Raw genomic sequence first — 21,742 nt, forward strand, 5'->3', positions numbered from 1 at the left:
CCCCAAGCATGAGCAAGGCTCAGCGCCAGCGGGGACAAAGCCTAAGATATACTACATTATGTGGTAAGTTAACTCTCTCTTATACACACTCACATCCTGTTGATGGCAGTGGCCCCTCAGTACCTATTCAGCGAAGGTCATCTCCACGAGAATAATAGTATTTATTTGTATTAGATTGCTACCTGCACCATTTTAGTTGGTTACATATTAAATCTTATGTTTAACCAGAGGCAGGTCTTGAGTGCATTATAAGGGATCTTTTGAACTTTATATTGTGAGATAATTAATTGTATCTCCCCTTTGTAAGACCCCTTTGACCTTCACCACAATATACAGTAAGGGTAGAGCAGGTATTTCTCTTTTCTCAATTATTGGAGTCATTTATCAGCCAAGAAGCACATTGATTAAATTAATTCTATAAAATATATTGTGTTTTCTGTCATAAATATATTATCCTTACATATTTGTTAGAATTCATCTACATATTACTGTTCTATTATTGGAATTCAATGTTAGGGCAGAGGTATAAATCAGGAGAGACATACAGTATACTGTACTCAAGAACTTTAAGTGAAAGGGACAGTCAAATTAATTGAAACACTGCTAATTGATAAAGTGCAGTCAGAAGAGCTGACCATATGACTCTGTAGAAATAATTATTTTAATTTGCAGTTGAAAATGCATTGAAGATGCTATAATTAACAAATGTTGAAATACATGCTAGCATATACAGTCATGTGAAAAAGAAAGTACACCCACTTTGAATTTCATGGTTTTACATATCAGTACATACTGTAATAACAATCATCTGTTCCTTAGCAGGTCTTACAATTAGGTAAATACAACCTCAGATGAACAACAACACATGCCATATTACACCGTGTCATTATTTATTTAGCAAAAATAAAGCCAAAATGGAGAAGCTGTGTGTCAAAAACTAAGTACACCCTTACTGCTTCCATAGGAATTAAGATGCTAAGTAGCAGACAGGTGCTGCAAATCAAATGCCCTTGATTAATTGATCATCAGCAAGGGTGACCACCTCTATTAAAGCCAAAGCTTTAGCAGTTTGCTGGTCTGGAGCATTCAGGTGTGTGTTAACACAATGACAAGGAGGAAAGACATCAGCAATGATCTTAGAGAAGCAATTGTTGCTGCCCATCAATCTGGGAAGGGTTATAAGGCCATTTCCAAACAATTTAAAGTCCATCATTCTACAGTGAGAACGATTATTCAAAAGTGGAAAACATTCAAGACAGTTGCCAATCTTCCCAGGAGTGAACGTCCCAGCAAATTCACCCCAAGGTCAGACCGTGCAATGCTCAGAGAAATTGCAAAAAACGAAGAGTTACATCTCAGACTCTACAGGCCTCAGTTAGCTTGTTAAATGTTAAAGTTCATGACAGTATAACTAGAAAAAGACTGAACAAGTATGGTTTGTTTGGAAGGTTTGCCAGGAGAAAGCCTCTTCTCTCTAAAAAGAACATGGCAGCACTGCTTAGGTTTGCAAAGTTGCATATGAACAAACCACAAGACTTCTGGAACAATGCCCTTTGGACAGACGAGACCAAATTGGAGATGTTTGGCCATAATGCACAGCGCCACGTTTGGCTAAAACCAAAAACAGCATATCAGCACAAACACCTCATACCAACTGTCAAGCACGGTGGTGGAGGGGTGATGATTTGGGCTTGTTTTGAAGCCACATGACCTGGGAACCTTGCAGTCATTGAGTCGACCATGAACTCCTCTGTATACCAAAGTATTCTAGAGTCAAATGTGAGGCCATCTTTCCAACAGCTAAAGCTTGGCCGAAATTGGGTCATGCAACAGGACAATGATCCCAAGCACACCAGCAAATCTACAGCTGAATGGCTGAAAAAGAAAAGAATCAAGGTGTTGCAATGGCCCAGTCAAAGTACAGACCTCACCCCTATTGACATGCTGTGGCGGGACCTTAAGAGAGCTGTGCATAAACAAATGCCCGCAAACCTCAATGAACTGAAGCAACGTTGTAAAGAAGAGTGGGCCAAAATTCCTCCACAATGATGTGAGAGACTGATAAAGTCATACAGAAAATGATTACTTCAAGTTCTTGCTGCTAAAGTTCAAGCTATTGAATCATAAGATGTACTTGGTTTGTCACACATGGCTTCTCCATTTTGGCTTTATTTTTGTTAAATAAATCATGACACGGTGTAATATGTCATGTGTTGTTGTTCATCTAAGGTTGTATTTACCTAATTTCAAGACCTGCTAAGGAACAGATGATTGTTATTATGTCCTGATATGTAAAACCATGGAATTCAAAGAGGGTGTACTTTCTTTTTCACATGACTATATACACAGCTCAACTCCGTTATAACGCGGATCCGCTTATAACGCGGTTTGAACGTGGACCCCGAATTAAAAAAAAGGGGGGGGGGGTTTGCACACACACTGCACACACTCACTGCACACTGCACACACTCACAGCACACAACATACACTCACAGCACACTGCATACACTCACAGCACACTGCATATACACACTGCACACACTCACAGCACACTCACAGCACACTTCACACACAGCACACACAGCACACACAGCACACACAGCACACACAGCACACACAGCACAGACTCACAGCCTCCCCCCCACCTTTGGTGTCACAGCCCCCCCACCCCCTACCTGGTGTCAGCTGCTGGGGTATTATGGGGCTGCTGGCGGGGATCGGTGCAAGGCTAGTGGGGGAACAGTGCGAGGCTGGGGGATTGGTGCGAGGCTGGGGGGTGGTCGATGCGGGGATCGGTGCGAGGCTGGGGGGGGATCGGTGCGAGGCTGGCGGGGGATTGGTGCGAGGCTGGGGGATTGGTGCGAGGCTTTAAGAGGGATCGGTGCGAGGCTGGGGGTTTGGTGTGGGGATCGGTGGTTGGATGGTGCAGAGCTGCTGAGGGTGTGCGGGTAATGCTGGGAGAATTACAGTGGCTGCTAGGGGACATGTAGGGCTTCCGGCACCTAACTCCACCTCTTCCCCCCCTCCTCCCGAACGGGCGCGTGGTGGCCATTTAAAAAAAAATTAGCGCAACCCCGGTTACAGCGCGGTCGGATTGGGTGGCCCCCGAGGACCGCACTATAATGGGGTTGAGCGGTATATATATTGGACCAATATCTTAATCTCAATGAGATAGAGAAAGTTAGCTGTAATTGTAGCCAAGTTGTATTTACACTGTTTTAGGGGTTGGCTGAAGAGAGTAGCTTATACTGTATTGCCCCAGGTGTACCAGTACTCAGAAGAGATCCTAGATATACACATATAGGCTGTGCTGGTTGCTAAAGTTGAACGTAAAGTGCAGGGGTGGCTGTAATATACAGTACATGCCTATTTTACACTCCATAATAATTTTTTAAAAAAGGTCTTAGCCCTGCCCTGAGTGCCTAGAAACGCTGCCTCATTTCCGCCACCACTAGTTCCCACCCCGAAGCAAGACGTCTGACTTCACTCGCAGTCAACGTCTGTGACTGAGACGCCAGACGCTACCCTGGCAGGAACCGGAAGGTGGAGAAACAACAGAGATCAATATACTGTAAATACAAATATAGGATGAGTACGTACCTGTCACCTAAATTTAACATAGGTTGAACTCGATGGACATATACATTTTTTTCCATCTCATCTACTATGTAACTATGGAATATAAAATGTATTTTCATGAGACCCTGTTTATCTTTAGCAATATGTAATATGTACTGTAAGTAGCAGAGCACAAATGTAAGTGTCAGAGTGTAGCATTTCCCTTTCTTTTAATTCTGCACTTACCTATACTTAAATATAGAGAGATGGTGTGCGATCATATGATATACTGCAACGTGAATGACTTTTAATTCTAAAATGTCTTTAAACATTGCCCTCTTATTTTTCAGTAAGAGTGGCATTGTGACTGTTTTAAGTAGGTGAGATACAAGTTCTGGCATAGCTTAATACATATCTTATCTAAGTGAGTATATTTTTTACCAGAATAATGAGACATCTGCCATAGCGGGGTAATTAAAGTTGCATTTATAATTTCACACATCTAGCATTAGTTTTATTGTAAAATGTCTTATAACTATAAAGTGCTCTTTTCAATGTGAATATTTTTTTTCTTGATGAATTAATTGGCATTTAGCCTGTATGTATAATATAATATAATATAATAAAACAAGTAGCTGAAGGTGAGTAGCTAAGTGGGATGAACATTGCCTCTGAAGAGGGTGGATCTCATTTGAGCACCAGTGTCAGCTCTTCTTGATACCTTGGGATATTAAATCCCCCCCCCCCCCCCACCCACCTGTGCCTCGGGCACAAAAATTACATTGTAAGCTCTACGGGGCAAGGACTCCATGTGTCTGAAAAAATATGTATATAACATAAATATTATAACACAGGTAAATATTGTGTTTTATTTTTAGGACAAACTGTGTATCATTGTTGTTGTGCAAGACTTCTGTTAATTCATGCGGTCATTGGGACTCAATGCCATATATTTGTGTTTTCCAGGGCTTGAAAAAGGAAGTCAGTACAGTTTTCAAGTGTCAGCAATGACAGTCAATGGAACGGGACCCTCTTCAGATTGGTATACAGCCGAAACGCCAGAGAATGATCTTGATGGTAATTTTATAATGGTTACATTACTGATGGCAGAAATGTATTATTACAATTATTAATGGTGGATTTGCACAATCATTGTGGTTCCTAATTCAATAATCATTTGCTGTGAGATTGTAAGCACGTATCACGTGTTGTAAAACTCTTCGGTTCTGGGCAATTTAACCAATGTCTGGGTTTCTTTATTTAGATTTGGTGTGTGATGTTGCAATTTTTTTGCACACAACTTGTGCATTTAGAGTTACCAACAACCCCTTTGATTTGTAACAAACGCCTTCTATACGCATTGCCCCTAATCTCTAGTTAATGTTAGTAAAAGACAGAAAAGGGAGACAAGTCGTTGTATATTGACACTTTAACATGCAACCTTGTTAGACCAGCGGTGCGCAAACTGGGGGGTGCGGGAGAATTTCTAGGGGGGCGCGGCGGTTACAGAGCGCCCGCGCTCTTCCCAACGGCATTTAAATTAAATGTAACTCACTTACCTGCTGCAAGATGGGTCTTTGGTGACGCGTCGCCACGGCAACGCAGTGTGAAATTATGCCGCGGGGTCATGTGACGTGCGTCAAATGCCGTGATGGGGTTGCGTGACGTGACGTCGCATGACCCGCGATGTCATTTGATGCTGAGCCATTGGGAGAGGGGTGGGGGGCGCGAACACTGCGGCTCCTGGAAAGGGGGCCGCAGCTCAAGAAGTTTGCGCGCCCCTGGGTTAGACTATCTCTTTACATAAGATGTCTTTCTGTGTGCCTCTTACATCCTTCTTTACATAGCTATATATATATATATAGTTTTATATATAGTTTTTTTTAGAAGTTACTTGTGTCTATCAGGGATAAACCATAACCATAGATTAATGTATTTCTATCTTGGGAGATCTATGTACAGTAAGAGCAGGCTCTTTTTGTTGACATTCAGCATATTTTAGCATACGTTAAATGTATTAAGGTAGTCTATAATTTTTCCAAAGCAAATATGGCCTGGCATGATCTTTTTTGTGTGGTAATTTGCATGTCATTACCCAGAATCCCTGGCTGCAGTGGAAGCACTGTATGCTAAGAGATAATGGGGAAAGGCAGGGGGTTGCAGACCTGTCTGAGACCTGAATGTGCTCACACCGTGGGATTTTTATTTCCTGTGATAAATCTCAAAATACTGTATGTTGCCAGCATGGACAGCCTTTAGTAATCAGGGTGTGTCACCAAGATGTACGTTACAACAGATCACACTTTGCATTAGGTGCAGAGAAAAATAACAGTAAGATGCAAAGGAATTGTCACATCCCATTATATCTTATACATCAATACATTTATCAGAGTACTGTAACTTCTAATCAAATCACAACTCTCTTACTAAAGTATTATTCAGTATAGCCACTTCTAATGTAGCATGTTCTCATAACAATAATGTAACAATGACATTGCCTTTTCTGTAGCTTGTTATGGACACAGCAACATATTTTAGACCTATTTAAGAAGAACACAACAAACAACATATCAACTGAATGTGAATTATTTTAGATGCAGCTAAGTGCATTTATGGTTGACAATGTAAAACGAACGCTACTAAATTCATTGCTACAATATATGGAGCTGGAACGTTATGACACATTTGTATACATATATTTCCATGAAAACCAGAGGGTGGTACATACCTATTGGGAACTGAGAGTCCTGCATATGTCAGCTAAATAGGTATAGTGCTTCTACACAGATTGCTAACTGCATTTTATTTCCTGTTGGTATGGCTCATGTCATATCTCTTGCCTTCTCCGGATGTCTGCTTGGAATACATATCAATGAGAGGAACAGCATGTTGGAGAGCTACACTAACTCCCTATGGATAGTGCTTTTAATTAGTGTATTTTGTTAAAGTGATTAGAAATCCAAACACCACTGCTAAGTCAGGGCTCCCTACAAAGCTCCCATGTGTTCGGTGACATCTGGGAAGTTTTTAAATATTTATTTTGAGCCTCGGGATTCTATGCCATAAAAATGCCTGAAGCTTATTGTTCTGACGGGTTTTATTTACATTGCCTGAGCATGGATGTATAGAGCCTCTGATCAAATTGGCAAAAGTATCTTACTGTAATAGACTTTACTACTACTGTAATAGTTTGAGCAATAGACTCAAACGGCTCTGTTTAGTTCGCCTGTTAAGTGGTGTAGCCCCGAGGTATATTTACGTTTTCTGGCCCCCCTCCGCGAGTGCCGTGCGATAGCGGGTGCCGCCGGAGGCTGCGACGGACCCGCCAGCACTTCACGAGGGTGGGGGCCAGTGAAGGGAGCGCTCGGCATCCCTGGAGGTCCGGGCGGCTCCGAGAGCAGGGCGCCGCCATTGCGCGTTAGTTCGCGCATGCGCAGGGACAGGCAGGCGCAGGGAAGGCCCCAGAGGGATCGCGCATGCGCAGAGAGGGGTAGAAAGTTAAGGCAGCCCCAGAGAGATCGCGCGAGGGCAGGACAGGGAAGAGAGAAGTTGCGGCGGCCATTAGGGGTTCGCGCATGCGCAGGGCAAGTGCGCACGCGGCCCCAATACACAGACAGCCCCCTGGGAACTACAATTCCCAGGAGGCATAGGGAGACAGGCACCAGGTGCCTGATAGTGGCCAATAGGGCTGGAGGAAGCTCAGCCCGGGAATATAGATACATTTCCCGGGCTTTGCACGCGTCAGTCAGGCAGAGGAGAAGGAAGGAGAAGGAAGGGTGCAGGGAGCGAGTGGCTCCTGCACCAGGTAAGGGTTCTCCTTAGGTCCCCAGGCAGGCCCCAATTCCCGGTAAGGGCAGGGGGTAACTGAAGAGGGACGGCCCTAGATAAGGAGGTCACCCTTAGGAGTGAAAGGTGCAGGTTTGGCAGTGCCACAGCGGGTAGTGCTGTGCGCACTGGCAAATAGGCACAGAGTGTGAGCAGTGGGTATTTGCTGCGGGTTCCAGGTGTGGTGTATTGTGCTGAGTAGGACTGTTTGCTGTGTGTGCACGCTGCATGTACTGGGCGCAGTGTGTGCAGCGTGTGTGTATGTCTGCAGGCTGACTGTGTTAGCTGTGTGTCTGCTGCAGGCTGTTAGTATCTGGGAGTTAGTAGCAAGTAGTTAATAGTTACAGATAGGACTGGGTAGCTAGGGGAGGGGGGCAGATTATTACTCCACAGGCCCTAGGAGATTTCCCCCAAGCCAACCCAGGTTGCGGTTCATCAGGGACAGGCCCTAGGTTAGGGTTCCTGTCACATTAGGGATAGATAGGGATAGCGGCGGTTGCTGTTCCCGTGAGACGGTGTGTTACCGAGAGACGGTTGTGTTCCCGTGAAGCGGTGGGACCCTCGTTGGGGTCCTGGAGAAGTACCTGGATAGGATCAGACGGAGGCTTCGCACGTCTGACCCTTTTAGAAGAGTGTAGCAGGCCCGAGCATCGGAGTGCTCGGAAGGTATTTCTACACATGTGCACCAACAGGCCTAATAGATAATTTAGTGACTGCGCAGTCAACCACGACCTCCGTAGGAGTACGGGACATTGGGTGTGGGGGATCACAGGACACTGGGTGTGAACACCAGACATTGGGCTGAGGTGATATGGTTAAGGTGATGCGGATAGAGCATGATGTTATGTAATGTGTTATATGTTCTCAAGTAAAGTATTAGTTATTGTTTTATCGTATACGTGTGTTATTGTATTTCTTACCCAGGGCTATCTTTCATAACGGGGATCCTGGGTAAGTGGAGGCGCTGCACCAGGTAAATAGTAAGGGTTTCCCCAGGCTCCCAGCTAGTGGAGGCTCAGATCTCCTGGAGCCACAGGTGTGATACAGTTACCAGTAGTCCCTTAGAAGAGGTGTGTCGCAAGGAAAGGGACCGGTTAGACCACAAGGGACCAATGTGAGATTGGGTGGGTCAGGCCGGTTCACAAAAAGGGCTACAGTGGCTAGAAAGGCCGAATGGTTTGCCTTCTCCTCAAGCATTCATTTACTTTTAACACGTGTTCATGCCAAAGCGTAGAATACAAAAGCGTACATTTGAGAATTTATTTTTCCACTTATGTCATATCAGCGTGCACAATACTGTATAATGATTTCATTGTTTTTTTTTTTTTTTAACAAAAAGAGCATATTTTTGGCCCATAGTTAGTAAGTTGCGCATTTGGGCTCCATTTGGAAATGTAGTCTTACTAACAGAATATTTCTTAAATTGGTGTATTGCTGAGTCTACGTTGCCAATTTTACATATTTTGGTGCCCCTGGTAACTAAGAAGATTGTCTTTTCTAATATAAACACTTTCTGTTTTGGAGAAGGTTAGACAGCAGTAGTCGGAAAAGTAAGTGTGATCCACTGTAAATGTGAGTCATACTCAGTTGGCAAAATGTTCACTTTCAGTGGAGAGGGAATGAAGAACATGAAGTTCTGTTTTAATTGTACTTTAATGTATGTGTGGCATTGTACCCATTCATAGGCAAAATTAACTATCTCCTATATTAGAACGTCTTGCTATGGAAGTTCAAAAATGGACCTTAGTGAAACATTGTAGAGTTCAGTCTTTGGCTTCCCTATTCTTGGTTTACTTTTCATCACCAACGTCTTGCATCTTGCATTTGGTTCATGCTGCTGAATAATACATGTCATTTAAATTTCCCTGAGGGCTACATACATTTTGGACCCAGAACTGTGCAGTCATCAGAATAATGCAGCTTCATTTTTGCACTTGGGATTTTTGTAATGGAGATCTCAGTTTAAGAAATGATTATTACTGTGATTGTCAAAATATATATATACATCTACCTGCATTAGTCAGGAACTACAGGTTTTTTTTTTAAGCTACTAGTGGAACATTTGATTTTAAACAAGGCAAAGGGTCAGAATGAGTTACTTCATGGTGGCAAAGGCACAAGTGACAATGTCATAGATAATGATAGGAGGATTTGTTTTTGGGCTGAAGTTTTTACATTATTCTCAGCTGTGAAATTATGCAAAAAAGGATAAGTCATACTGTATAACTATCGAGTTATCACTTATATGACAAATAACAGATTGTTCTTTAGTTTTTCTACCTACTTATGTTATATTTTAACTAACCATATAAAATATGTCATATATATTTGCCTGTATCTCAGATATGTTGCATATTTAACATATTTGTTTTATAAACATAGCATTTCAATTCTATGTTCTAAGTCACCAACTGATTAGCGTCTTTTCGGACATAAGAAAATCACAGTTTTAGTAGAAAGTACTTCTATAACCGTAAACTGACTGTTGCAGGGTACATGCAACCACACACGCAGGTTCTTTGGATAAGGCTTATTTATTTGAGCCTTAAAACATACAGCACACCAAAAACAAATAGCTTCTCATCAGCAAACAAAAGAAAATAGCTTCTTCTTCAGCAGACAAAACAGCTTCTTTTTAGCAGACAGAACAAAATAGCTTCTCTTTAGTATGCAGGAGACAGACAGTTCATCACACATGTACTTTGCACCACAGACCTTACAGCAGTAATCTCTTCAGCACTTTCAGTCCTGTCTCCTCACCGGCTCTCCTGCATGTGTGTACAGCCTGGGCTTTTAACACCTTGATTATGCAGCTGGGGTCAGACTAATTAAGCAGCCCTTCTCAACTTAACCTCATCACTGCTGCACTGCAAGCCTAAACATAGGTTTTCCAGGCATATGGCTGGTGACGTTCATTCACCCTGTCACACTGACACTAATATGTTTTTTTTTATTGTGGTTTCCAAGGTTTCTGTTGGGAATACTTCACAGTTATGTCTTCTGTTCGTGTAAACACACACACACACACACACACACACATATATTTATATATATATATATATATATATATATATGAACAACACTTCAGGTGTTTTATATATATATATATATATATATATATATATATAAAATAAAAAAATAAATAGATGATACCGTTCTGTGGTTAACGAAATGCTTTTATTTGTGCGAGCTTTCGAGATACACTGATCTCTTCTTCCAGCGATCTCGAAAGCTCGCACAAATAAAAGCATTTCGTTAGCCACAGAACGGTATCATCTATTTATTTTTTGATTATGGAAGCTCGGCTAACACGGTACTGATACCTCTACATATATATATATATATATATATATATATATTCAAAGAGACAAGCTACTATGTCATAGTATGTCATTCTTCTAAAGGTGCGTATGATATAGTAGTAGATTCTCCATCATCTGAAACAAACTCCAATAAAAGACATGCTCCTCTTATTTGTTTTTAGGCTCACAAAAGGAAAAACATGGTAGTAGTTGATCGCTGTCTTAAAATACTGCAAACCTTTGTATAATAAGAGGTTATATGTGTACAGCATTACATACCTGTAAGTGAAAGACGTTACTTGGTTTACAGGGGATGGTTAAAGTAAAGAAGTGAACACATTTAAAAAAGGTCTAATGTTATCCAATTAATTAGATGCGGAATAACCTTATGCTCATGTGAACTGTCTATATACTGTAATTAATCCATTTGGAATGAGTAGCTCATCTAGAAATCTATCACAACTATTACCTTTGTACTTTTGCAGTAATCGTTTAATAGTTTCAACACCCAAGTCACAATAACCTCATGTTTTTATTTATTTCCCATGATATAACCTCTAAACATATTATATGCAAAGAAAGTATTACAACTGCTAAATAATTGGTTACAGTGTTTCAAAGAACCATTTTATTCGAACGTCTGGGAGTCTCTTTGAGTCAAATTAAACATGATCTGTAATGAAGTTTTGAGAATTTTACATGTGGCTATTACAATTGGTTACCAATAAATAACCCATGCTTTTTGTATTAATCATAACCTTTATATTATACAGTGCAGCACTCCTAAGACATTGTCTTACATTCTCAGGCTGTATGCTTAAGGCCCCTAAGCATGGATTATCTATGTGTAACCGGCTGTCAGAAGACAATCAAAACCGATTAGCAATGCTGTTGACTAGATTGACTAACGCTATACAATATTAATGGTCTTCTTCTCTGGCTCGCAGAATCTCAGGTGCCGGACCAGCCCAGTTCTCTTCATGTCAGACCATTGACAACCAGTATTGTTATGAGTTGGACCCCACCCTTAAATCCAAACATTGTTGTGCGAGGATATATAATTGGCTATGGGGTTGGAAGCCCTTATGCAGAGACAGTGAGAGTGGATAGCAAACAACGTTATTATTCTATTGAGAATTTAGGTAAGTCTTTCTGATCTAACACAATAATTTGTATGGTACTATTCTAACACTGCAAATTGGAATTTTAATACATTAAATATATATACAAACTTGTTATTTAAACAGATACTTCATTCATCTCTTTTGTTCTAAAAGGTCATGCAATGTAGTAGATGGCCTTTGCAGAGAAGAGGTTGTATTGTATTTATGTATATTTTTATTTATATAATGTCAACAATGTACACCGCGCTTATAAAAAAAGAAAGACAATAGAAAACTGTAAAATGATCATTCAATAAGTGCAACACACATAAAAGTGCACAATAGGAAAGGGACTACCTTCCCTGGAGAGTTTACAATCTAAGTGATATGTTGGAAGATTTACAGAGACAGTAGAAGAAGGAGTGCACTGTAAATACAGTGGATAACAATGCCTGGCTTACAGTGCCTCTGTATATTCGGAAAGCAGTGATCATGAGTCCAGATATTTCAAGGCAGGAAATTGCATGAGTGAGGGGCAACCCAGAAGAAGGAGTGGAGGCTCAGACAGGGGGAAGAGGTTCTGAGGGGAGAAACAAAAGAATAGAATATGAGCAGCACTGAGGAAGCTCATGGTAATGTATTTGGAGAGGAGGTCTATGATGTACAGATGCCCTCTCTGGTTCTGTCTGACTCTCCGTGCGGCACCCACATGGGAACACCCCCGCCCCCTCCCCCCCACGCCAAACATCACCCTTTTTTTTCAAGCATTAGCGGTTGAACGCACGCCGCGACGGGGGTGGGGGGGAGAAGATAATCACTGGTGGGCAGTCGGCCAGTGGACAACACAAGGAGTGTCCCTGGCAAGCGGATTTCAACCGGAGACTGCATCTGTATAAGAACTTTGTAAGTAAGGACTAACATATTTCACTGTATTCTGGAGGATACAGATAGCCACTATAAGGACTTGGACAGCTGAGCAGGAAATAATCAACAGTGATTTAAATAAATGTGTGTGATAGAAGCATTTCCAATAGACTAGAGTGAGGTCAGGTCTTGTGAGAGACAATGACGAGCTTGGAGCAGGTTGTAGTAGTTAAGGCGCAGTGAGGGAGTTAATTAGAATTTGGGGTCATTGTATGATGAGAATAGAGTATTGCAGATACCAGCCTGTTACAGATGTAGTCCAATTAAAGCTCTTTGTCGTGACCATGTTACGGTTCTTCTCAGAGAATTTAAATAACTCAATGTTTTAAGCAGGCTACATCTGTATTTGATAAAAAAAGTGGATACTGCAGCACACACCTAAGCAGTACGATTAAGCTGCAGTACATACATTTCAGATAGGTTTCCATTTCAATGAATCAGTACAGGTACAAAAGTCTGACTGCAGAACGGACACATTCATTGTTGTGTTTTTTCTTATTGAACACTACTTGAGATTGTAATGCACCCTGATATTGTACTGCGTTATACTGCGTTGTACTGTGTGCATTGTAATACATCAATTCTTTTCAAAGGGTCGTGTTCCTTCTTCTGAACTTGAGAATAAAGTTGTTGTTGAAATATTTAACTGGAACAAGTAGGAATATTTCTATTGAGACTGTGCTATACTGTCTGAGTTGTTAATAAATAGTCCAGTCCTTAAAAGTCCCAAAGACCAGGTCATAAAAATATATATGTTCAACCAACTTTGTAATGACCAAAGTGCTCCTGTATAACATCATCTTGGTAAAATGTATCTTTATGTATCTTTACTTTACATACTATAGGAATATACTGGTAAAGAGCTATTTCTGACTTTTAGTTTTGGACTCTTTGGGGTAACTAGTTTAAGGCATGATTATTCTTTATACAGATATATTCGTTTTGTAATCTCTGTGATTTCATGCTTCCTTTATCATTTTCTTCATATTTACTAAAATGTTTATAATACACAACATTCTCTTCAATTATTGAGAGAGATATCTTCAAAGCATGCATAGAAATTGTACATTAATGCATCAACTTTGTCCTTTAAAAGTTAACATGAGCTGGTCACCAGGATTATGTGGCTAGCACAATGCTGCAATAGCCTATCAAAGCGGCCATTTTTTCCTCATTACTATTTATTTTTTTACATTGAACCCCATTAATTTCAGCTTCGATAGCATTTTACAACATTGTAATAGCATTAACGGTCGCCAGCCAATGCAATAATTAATTAATGTCTGTATTAAATATATTTGGTTTCTCCACTATGAACTATTTAAAGCTTTACCCTACAAGTTTCTCACTTAAAGCTGCAGTTCAGTCAATATCCTGCATGTTTGTTTTTTTTAATAAATCAGTTCTGTAGTAAGAAAAAATACTTTTAGCATTTTCTGTTTTTAAAAAAACAACTTTGAAAGACCAATTTTCTTGTATTCTATTTTAACAGCCATTTGCTAAGGCACTGCCCCTTCATGTCCCATCACAAGCCCTGGCACACCCCTTTGTCAGCCCTGCCCTTCCTCTAGCACATGTCAATGCAGCAGTGCTCATGAATATTCATGAGCTTCCACTGCCAGTCAAGCAGATTATAAACAAATGCCAGCTTTTAATATGTCACCAAATTTCGACCTATCAATACATGGAGAACGAATTGACCTGCAGCTATACTGTTCTTTAGGTAATTAGAGATTGCACACATAAAACTATTGAAGTAAAAAAATAAATGTAAAAAAAAAAAGACTGAACTGCAGCTTTAAGGCTAGTCATTTATTCCCACGACGGTTCTCCCAGAATCTCGGAGCCTTGAACCACCCGTACCCTCAAGATTACTTAACTGGACATTGAGATACTTACCACTTTATGAGGCAATATGATTAAGAGTGTTAGTTCAGGGAATGAACCAATATTTGTTCTCAGACCCTTTTGAACTATATTATGTATACTGTACCTCATAATAAGGAGATTTAACTGTTATATACGCCTATAATATATATTATCTTTAACTGTGCATACAATGTCTTGTATATAATGTACTGTATAAACCTTTTTCACTCATTGTAACTATGTATTTGTAACCATGTACAGTATTTGTCATTATAACTCTGTACCCAGGACATACTTGAAAACGAGAGGTAGCTCTCAATGTATTACTTCCTGGTAAAACATTTGCTAAATAAATACATTTATTGTATATCTCCAGCTATGGCATATTGGTGAGCTCCTTAAGGTGAATTATAAGTACCTTTTTAATTAAGTGAAATGCAGTAGGTCATGGAAAAATGTTCTATATTTAAAAGAAATGTATGAATATTTTTTTGTGTATAGTCATATTAAAAGCTAAGTTTTAATTATTTTCTCCTAATGGTGTCTTTATGCGGTATTGACTTTGAGTGCAAAGAACAAGTTACGTATATTTCACTGTAAGGAGCTCACCGATTTTCCCCCTGTGTCCCAAGACACTTACCTTCATAGGAGGTTCCAGCAGCAGGTTTAAAAGTCCTGGTCAGACGAGACAATAGGAATCCGCAAGGGATGACGTCACGAATTGCTATTTGCCTGCCTGACGAGGGACATTTAAGTTGCCATTTCGATAGCCCCACACAGCTCAGACAGAGCTTGCTAGCTGGGTTCATGTTTTGGTGGACTTTCAAAGCTCCCACGTCCAGAGGCCCAGTAGGAAGCCATGACATCACTCGGTGCGGCTTCCTATCGGTCAACGTGATGCAGGGAGCTTTAGACGTTGCACAGATACCGGCACCCCCTTTGGAGGTCTATTTCTCGGGAAGCAGGGGGTCCCTGGAGCTGACATGTTATGTAAAAATAAGAGGCCGCTTAGATTGCTCCTTTAACCTATAAAGGGCCTACAGCAGAATACCTTGCAAGCCTTTCATTCTCAGAAAGCATTCTATACAGATTTGCAATGTATTTGGAAACAAAACACAAAGTTTCCTCCTGCCTTTTCGAGTGTATAAGCTAAAATAAGTCTAAACAATTTCATTCTGAAGTTTTAAAGTAGAGAGAAAAAAGGTAGTTCATCACAAGGGTGATAAAAAAAATATCATGATGGCATTTTTATCATTTTGCGTTCCTGCACTGCAGCCTGAATCTCTTTGCAATATGGGTGTAATAAACAAAACCTAATAAAACATGGCTAGTGGAAGGAGCTTGGGTGAAATTTTGAATGTAATATTAATGCTCTGATCGTATCTACAGTATGCATCCAACTGAACCCAATTTTAGTGGTGTGTTATGAACTAGGTCTGGTAGAGTATTGTCTTCAACACCTTGTGCATTCAACTTATGTAGTAGCCAAAGGAAGAATCTGAAACCACTGTTGTGCTACCATTGTCTCCCATGTGATGATGCTTTGATTAGATCAGAGGTGGCCAGCTCCAGTCCTCAAGGGACACCAACATGGCAGGTTTTAAGGATATCCCTGTTTCAGCACAGGTGGCTCAATCAGTGGCTGATCTACCTGTGCTGAAGCAGGGATATCTTTAAAACCTTACCTGTTGGTGGCCTTTGAGGACTGGATTTGGCCACCCCTGTATTAGAGGGTATGCCACTGGCAGGAACTCATTTTATTACCTACTCTCACACCCTTGCTTTGTTGATATCACTATAATGAGATTTCAAGACATACTGTAAAGCAGATTAAAAAAAAAAAACGAATCCCTCATCTTGTATTGTGTGAGGTTATTCATGCATACTTCCCTTGCAGTACCTCTCTTGATGACTGAAATAGATGGAAATATTTTTTATTTGGTAGCTTAAAAATGCAGGAATATTTATTCAACCCATTTAGGGTACAGTTCCACTCCGCAGCATAAATTGGAATCGCGGTGAAGTAAAATCATGCTTTTAGCTTAGCAAATGTAGGCCTAACTGCTGAGTAATTAATTACAGGATTTATGCAGAGCGCACACTGTGTGCTTATATCCAACTTATGAAAGAATAATGCAGCTGTTGTAGAAGTTATAGTAACCTTGGCTCAAAAAGTAGAAATTCATTTTTTAAAAAGTGGGGTTTTTTAAAATCACAATGATGTCTGTTTTTTAGAGTCCCAGCAAGAAATACAAAATAAATAAATATTTCTCCCAAACTGAAAACTTCTATACAAAATCACAACTAAGGAGCAGATCCCAAAAGGTCCGTCAAGTTAAATAGTTAACGTGAATTTATGTTAATGTTAGGTTAATTACAACACCTGTGCTCTAAATCAAATAACGTACGGGTAAACCAGTGCTGCTCCTTAAACAACGTATGGGTATTGTTTTTCCGGCCGCTGATAATATGCAAAAGTGGTGTACCCCCTAACATTGCATATGCACTAAAGACCATTCAGGTTAGCACAGGGATTTAACCTGATGTTATTTACCTCATACCTAAAGGTGGCGTTACACCCGCAGTCCAGTCAAAAATCACAGAGGGCTGATCAGCTGTATGTGCCTGGATGGCCCTTCATTGCCTCAAGCTTAAAATAGCTAAGACAGAGCTTCTGATATTCCCTCCCAAACCAGGTCCCATTGTTCCCTTCTTCACTCCAGTTAATAACACTACTATCGACCCAGTCTCGCAAGCACGCTGCCCAGGGGTTGCAGTCGACTCCTCCCTTTCCTTCTCCCCATGTATAAATGCTGTTCCTAAATGTGGCCACTTTTTCCTTTGCAACATTGCTAAGATACGTCCCTTCCTTTGTTCCACTACCACTGAAACACTAATGCATGCCGTTGTTCTCTCCTGTATTGATTACTTAACATTATTTTTTATGACCTCCGTGCCTCACATCTCTCTCTGTTACAGCCCATTCAAACTTTCCGAATCATCTCCTGCTCTTCCTGGCGTGTACAGTGTTTGCTTCTGAGCTCCTGAAATCTCACTCTTCTGGCTTCCTATTCATTTCCATATAAACTACAAATAAAAATACCACTTGAACAGAATCACATGTCTCAGACAGGTCCACACACCTGCCTTTCCCCATTATCTCTTAGCATACAGTACTTTACTGCAGCCAGGTATTCTGGGTAATGATATGCAAATGAGTCCTCACAGTGTGTCCTTTCTGCTGCTAATCCATTTTAACATGGATCTCTATTAGAGATGGGCAAAAATGTTGCCGGAATCTGAATCAGCCGTGGATTGGCCAGTTCCTTTCATCCGAGGACTTCCATGGATCAGTCTCAAAAAGTCAGATTTGTTTTTTTTTTTCTGATCAATAAAAATCTGTTCCTATTTTACTAGTGTTTCCTCTCTCGGGTTGCATATATATCCCCTCAAACCTCCCAATAAATAATATGGAGATCGATCTCTGTGCTCAAAAATGAGCACACCTAAGTTACCGGGGAGATATGCAAATGAGATATGCAAAATATATTTAAATGACTCACAACCCGCACTTCCTAAAAGGATTTCTATAAGAACTATATTGAGTTGAGAAGTCTAAGGTACATTGTCAGGTACTGGTGTCAGGCCCAACAGGATTATAAACCACAACCTTTGTTATTCTGGGCAGCAGCTCTAGCAGTGTGTGCTAAACCAGCTGATGGAATGCTCTTCCACTCAATACTTGCAAAGCACCTTCACTTTCCACATTCAAAGCCCAGCAGAAAATACACTAAACATTTTAGGACTTTGCTAAGAACTCCAGATGTGCATGACCTCCCCTGTCTGCACTTTTACTCCTAATGTTTCTTTAAGCCTCCCAACATAACATTGAGATTGTAAACTCTTTGGGGAAGGGCCTCCTTTAGCCATATGTTGTATTTTACCTGTTGCACTTATTCCCAATGTTTGTAATGTACATTACTTACCTCCTATTCTAATGTTGTAAAGCGCTGCCAGGGCCGGCTTGATGGCAGTGCCATACAGTAGGTGCAGTCGCACCGAGCCTTGCACTTAAATAGGCCCTGCACTCTTCCCCAAAATATTTCAACTGATTGCCAGGGGGAAAGCGCGGGTGCCTTTAAGTACCTCTTAACTTCAATCCGGAGCTGCAAGCTGCTCCTCCTGCTCCTCATCTACGGAATCTTCTGCTTGTGACGATGCGCCACCATGACAATGTGGCGTCAAATTACATCCTGACGTCACATGGCGATGCTTTGACATGACAACGCGAAATATCAGAGATGAGGAGCAGGAGGAGGTGCCGGAGAAAATAAGCGACCTCGTGCTCTCCCCTTTGTGAACTCAAGCCCCACCAAATTCCCAGCCGGCCATGCATACATGGTTGGTGCTATATATATATATAAATTATACATAAATACAGTACATACATACATATAAATGTCACACACCTCTCACACCTCCTAAAATATTTCTATAAGACCTATGCCTGAAAGCGCCCTGGTTTTAAAGGACACTAGGAGAGTTTTCACAATCACGAGTATGAGTAGCTACAGGTGTGAGCGATAGAGCTCTGAAGTATGCCGTGGAGCTATCCAGCATCTGAGATAGTTCAAGGCTAGAGCTGCTGCCCTGAATAGCAGAGGTTATGGGTTCTGGTCTTGTTGGGACTGATATCAGTACCCCTTTCTCCCCCTCTCTACCGCTCTCTTCCTCTCTTTCAAAACCCATATTTCAGTGTTTGGAGGGAGCTACCACCATCCTTTAGGTAAGACAGGAATAACACAAGTCATATTAAGCTAACACAACATGGTGTTAAACCAATTTTAATAAAATAACTAATGGCTTTCCTTTGTGGATATAATTAGCTAAGTGGATACTCATTAAACTCAGGGACAATAACGTCAGTTACCTATTTATTCGACGTCATGTTATTTGCCCTCTTTTAATGCAGTTCTGTGGATCTGTCCATAAGTGTCGGAGCAGAGTGAAAAGGAGAATGCAACTGAAAAGTTTACAGCATAAAATCCAGTCTTGTAAAGCTCCAGGCTTTTTCTCCTGCATTGAAACAAGAGAAACAGATAATTTATTAACCTTGTACACTTTATATTTGTTTATGTAATATAATATTTGTGTCTTATGATAAAGCAGAGAAAATGATTATGTTTTCATATGGTCAACCTTATTTATCATGATGGAACTGACACTGCCATATGCTAGTTATACAGTAGTTACTAAAATCGTATACCGTAACCTTTTGTAACGTATTGCATAGTGTGCCAGATTTGTTTGACTTTCCTATTCTTACTTATTATCACTCTAATTAATTGTGGTACAGTTTCTTATGATTGCCTTTACTAAGTGTATTCACTTAAGTTGTGCAGCTAGAGCAACACAAAATACAAAATTATACTTAATTTTATATAGATACTTTGTATATACATTTTTACTTGCACTGACAGAAATATACACTAGTATTCTACAAATTGCAGACAAGGCCAATATTCTGATGATGTTTCCCATTATGGCATCACCTTAAACGATAATGACATGTTAAATGAAAGAATTGTAGTAATCTGTAGAAATGGGTGAATCTGTCAAAATCCAGATTTTCAGCACTGGTTTTTACCAAAATCTGATCTGCACACCAAAAATCCCAAGGCGAATTGAGACCGAGAAGGAGAATGAGATTTTACTGGAGTCTCAAGGTGTGTGTGTGTGTGTGTATGACAAACTCCATGATATTGCATGTGTTCATACAGTATATGTTTCCGTTTCTGCTATATTGCTATCCCTTCTATTTATTTTCCATCTGAAAGGTAATATAACTTGTCTTCAATTAATCGTGCTCTCATAAAAGGTATCAGACTATATTTACTAGCTGATTCTATGCTATATGACACCTACTGGTGTTGTAAGTCATTTTACAGCTTTGACGCCTGTATGGGCCAGTTGATGTGTTCCGGCAACCAAATAGCACCACTTAGCAAATAAGACCCATCATCCCCATATGAACTTTGAAGAATATACAGAATAACAATTATTTTCAATACTAGAGATTACCCTTTTGTGTGTTTCATTATTTTGTGATAGTGAGGTTGAGTGGATGGGGCATGAACACATGTATACTGAATATTCAAGAAACATGAATGTGTACCAAAGATATATATAGAATAATAGTGTTTGTGGAACAGATATAACAGAATATAAAAGGTTGCCATGATGCTAACAGTAGATACAGCTCAACCCCGTTATAGCGTGATCCGCTAAAAAACAGATCCGCTTATAACACGGTGTGAGCGTGGCGTCCGTTTTCAAAAGCAAAATGTAAAAAAAATGTTTTTTAAACTTTATTGCTAATGGACGGACCAAAATACACAACACTCCCCTGCACATCACATCCCATCCCCCCCCTGCCCATTACATCCCCCTCCCTGTACATCACCCCCCAGCCTGAACATCACCCCCCCTGCACATCACATCCCACCCCCCTGCCAATCACATCCCCCCTTCCTGCACATCACATCCCCTGCCAGCACATCACCCCCCCTGCACATCACATCCCCCTTCCTGCACATCACTCCCCCAGCCTGCTCATCAACCCTTCCTGCACATCCCATCCCATCCCCCCCTGTCCATCACATCCCCTGCCTGCACATCGCCCCCCCGCACATCCCATCACATTTCCCGTTCCTGCACATCACTGCTCACACACACAAATACACACACATACACACACAATTCTTCTTCCCTCCCTCCCTGTACCTCTGCTGGGGGGGAGAGAGAGAAGGGAGCTGGTTCCTGGCCGGAGACTCACAGAGACAGCTGACATCCTGGCCCAGACTCTGTGAGATCCTCCCTCGCTCCTCCCCATCTCGCAGACTCACAGCTTCTCTGCGCAGATCAGCTGCGGGTAAGTGTTACGTGGGGGGGGGGGGGGCTGCCGCTGCGACGCCGGCTTCAGGAAGAGCTGGGAGAGTTATCCCAGCTCTCTCCCTGCAGCAGACGCAGAGTCCCTGATTGCGGCGGCCATTTTTTAAATCACAATCCTGGTTATAACGCGGTCATATTGGGTGGACCCCGAGGACCGCGTTATAACGGGGTTCAGCTGTACAATCCATTATTTCCACGATACAAACTAGA

The 21,742-nt window shown here is 41.1% G+C and overlaps 1 protein-coding gene across 1 annotated transcript in view; it reads left to right on the plus strand.

The window, feature by feature from the left end:
- Positions 1–21,742, plus strand: part of DCC (DCC netrin 1 receptor) — an 837,937-nt gene that overhangs the window by 719,967 nt on the left and 96,228 nt on the right. The window contains exons 14-15 of the mRNA XM_075586416.1: positions 4,525–4,635; positions 11,633–11,827. Of these exons, the coding sequence (XP_075442531.1) occupies positions 4,525–4,635; positions 11,633–11,827 (306 nt within the window). The remainder of the gene's footprint in view (positions 1–4,524; positions 4,636–11,632; positions 11,828–21,742) is intronic.

Source organism: Ascaphus truei, chromosome 1, assembly GCF_040206685.1.
Source record: "Ascaphus truei isolate aAscTru1 chromosome 1, aAscTru1.hap1, whole genome shotgun sequence".
NCBI classification, from domain to species: domain Eukaryota; kingdom Metazoa; phylum Chordata; class Amphibia; order Anura; family Ascaphidae; genus Ascaphus; species Ascaphus truei.